The 3,272-nt window shown below is 33.6% G+C and overlaps 1 protein-coding gene across 1 annotated transcript in view; it reads right to left on the reverse strand.

Moving 5' to 3' along the window:
* LOC106878751 (E3 ubiquitin-protein ligase COP1) overlaps positions 1-3,272 on the reverse strand; it is a 49,260-nt gene that overhangs the window by 16,275 nt on the left and 29,713 nt on the right. The window contains exons 9-10 of the mRNA XM_014928071.2: positions 2,143-2,217; positions 645-759 (exon numbers count right to left, since the gene is read on the reverse strand). Of these exons, the coding sequence (XP_014783557.2) occupies positions 645-759; positions 2,143-2,217 (190 nt within the window). The remainder of the gene's footprint in view (positions 1-644; positions 760-2,142; positions 2,218-3,272) is intronic.

Genomic DNA, 3,272 nt, shown 5'->3' on the forward strand with positions numbered 1-3,272 from the left:
TATATATATATATATATATATATTAAATAGACATATATACGATGGGCTTCTTTCAGTTTCCGTCTACCAAATCCACTCACAAGGCTTTGGTCGGCCCAAGGCTATAGTAGAAGACACTTGCCCAAGGTGCCACGCTGTGGGACTGAACCCCGGAACCATGTGGTTGGTAAGCAAGCTACTTACCACACAGCCACTCTACAGAAATATGGTAACAAAGAGGACTAAAGCGATCTAAATTAAAATTTGCCATCAAAATTTCACATTAATTTATGTTCCAAAAACCAGATTAATGAAAAGAAGTTATTTTATTAAACTATTATTTTCAAAATTAATTAACTATTTAGCATTCAGATTACTCTGTCAAATGTACGGACGTTAAACGATGATGATGATGATGATTCTAAATACCAACTTAATAATAACACTGTATTTCAACAGAAATGGTAACAAAAAGGTTAAAATTAAGGTTAATGGTCCAAAAATTATAATTATAAAAAAGTCATTAAAAAAACATTTTCTAAAGGAAGTTCTTTGAAATTCTCAAAAGTTAGGGCACAATAATAGTAGGAGAGTAACTAAAAGAAGATAATATAAAATAAATAAAAATTGATTAAGAAATAAGAATTAATTAAAACTGGTCCCACCTTGGCTGGATTCCTTCTGCCTGCATGAAAAATAACACTGTTCTAAATCTTCAAAGTGTTGGCTAACTTTCTTCCTTCTGGATGCCATCGTTGTTTGAAGATAATGTTTCTCGATCTGTTGTTTATAAAAACAAAAGAAAAGAAACAGTGAAAATGGAAAGTGAGTCAAACCAAGAAGGTAGTCAAAATGAAGAAGGAGAGGAGTCAAAATGATGAAGGGGTATGCAAGCCCAAAGTACCACCACACAGTAGAACTGAACCCAAGACCATTTGGTTGGAAAGTGAACATCTTAGGCACACACTCATGCCTACACCTTACATAAATATGGATTTATTTAATTCAATATTTTTTTAGAACTTATACTTGACTTTCAATATTTTTATTTTGTTTATTTATTTATTCACTTCATTATCCATTAATCAGAAAGTGAAAGTAGATGGCCTAGTGGTTAGCGTGTTGCACTCACAATCATAAGATTGTGGTTTCAATTCTTGGAAAAAGTTTCTTATTCTTTACTAGAAGTAATAGCTTGTCCTATACGTTTCCCGGTGTAATAATTTGTCCTGTACTTTTCCAGGTTTATAATCGTTAAGAATATTACTTTTCATGCTCAAATTTTTCAATGTAATCCATGATTTTTCCAAACATTGCTATTATAAGATAATTAATAATGTGTCATTTAATAATTTAATATTTTAACTTAGAAAAATTGTAATATTATCTTTCAGTATTTTATATGCTCGTGATGATAATATTTCATAAATGAGTAACCATGCAATGGACAGGTCAGATTTGGTCAGATACATATCATGGAAACTAGATGCTTTGCCCAATTAGTCCTAGGGCTTGACACACTAATGTCCAAGGGATATATGCATGCAGGTATATATTTATGATTGAGTGTATAAATGTATGTGTATATGTGTACATATATATGTGTGTATATATCATTCAACCATGGTTGAATACATTCTTAAGTTCACCATTTCATCAATTGCAGCAGCTTCCAAGCTTCACCACAGATTCAGTTCTCAACTAAATTACAAACTGTTAGCAGTTTTAAAGAGGACACCTCCTCAGCTACACTTTGGCATAAATAGTTTGAGATGGTGTATTCTCAGTCACTTCTACTCCATGGCAACCAGGCTAACCCTTTTACTGTAGAAATCAGGCATATCTACTCAAAATTTCATTATTTTTAACTGCAGGAAGAAGCTTTATAGACCAATCTATCTTTTTGTTGAAGAATATTATGGAAGAATATTATGCTTGAAACAATTTTCCATTGAGATATGTTAAGTTTTCTGAGGCAACATGACTTGCAGAAAATAACAATTCTATTTTTTGATAGAAATTTTATGTCATTACTGGAATAATCAGGAAATTTAATTTCACAGTTAAAGAGTTAAGCTCCATCTCTGAGTCCTAAGACTCAAGACATTAACGTCGCAGGGGATGAGGAGGATGATGATGAACTAGAAGATGGCAAAAACTTACATTTCTGCTTCCATTGAATCCTTCTTGACTCCCTGAATCACTCGTTGATGGTATCGCTAAATCAAAATTGCTGTTCTGCATTAAAAATGGAAAACATGAGATGTTACTAAGAGAAAGCTGACAAAGATAAACAACCAGGACTTCCCATCCAATATTTCCCCAACACCAACAATAGCCATGTTTCTAAGAGAGACTGTTGTTACTATTACCTTTCTAAAACAGTAAAATATACAGGGATTTTGTGGTATTAATGCTGTACACTGTATTCATAGAGTAATTTAATAAGAAAGCTTTGCTATATATCTAAGAGAGAACTATACACTGTAAAGTGGTTGGTATTATGAAGGACATCCAGCTATAAACCAAGCCAAATCAGACTGTAACCTGGTGCAGCTCCCTGGCTCACCAGCTCTGGTCAAACTGTCCAACCCATGCCAGCATGGAAAACAGATGTTAAAGGATGATGATGAGGCTGTTATTACATATCTAAAACAGCAAATATACAGGGATTTTGTGGCTTTAATGCTGTACCCTATATTCATAGAATAGTTTTTAAAAGAAAGCTTCGTCATATTTCTCGGAGAGAGGCTGTTATTATTACCTTTCTAAAATAGCAAATATACAGGTATTTTGCAGCATTAATGCTGTGTGCTATAGTCATAGAACAATTTTGTATGAAAGCTTATTGAGAAGGCAAGCACAAAATTTTATTAAGATATATCTGGTTTTAGAATTATTTTATTAAGTTATCATTTGTGTCTTCAAATACTATTCACATCCTGCACCATTAAAAGAAATGGCAAGTATATAAAGAGAGAGAAAGAATTGGGTCAAGTTTCAATACCTAACAGACACCCATTTTACAACTATCACATAATGTCAAGACAAAGAGACAGTAACACAGACACACACACATATATATATATATATATATATATATCATCATCATCGTTTAACGTCCGCTTTCCATGCTAGCATGGGTTGGACGATTTGACTGAGGACTGGTGAAACCGGATGGCAACACCAGGCTCCAATCTAATTTGGCAGAGTTTCTACAGCTGGATGCCCTTCCTAACGCCAACCACTCAGAGAGTGTAGTGGGTGCTTTTACGTGTCACCCGCATGAAAAC

Source organism: Octopus bimaculoides, chromosome 21 (assembly GCF_001194135.2).
Source record: "Octopus bimaculoides isolate UCB-OBI-ISO-001 chromosome 21, ASM119413v2, whole genome shotgun sequence".
Lineage (NCBI taxonomy): Eukaryota > Metazoa > Mollusca > Cephalopoda > Octopoda > Octopodidae > Octopus > Octopus bimaculoides.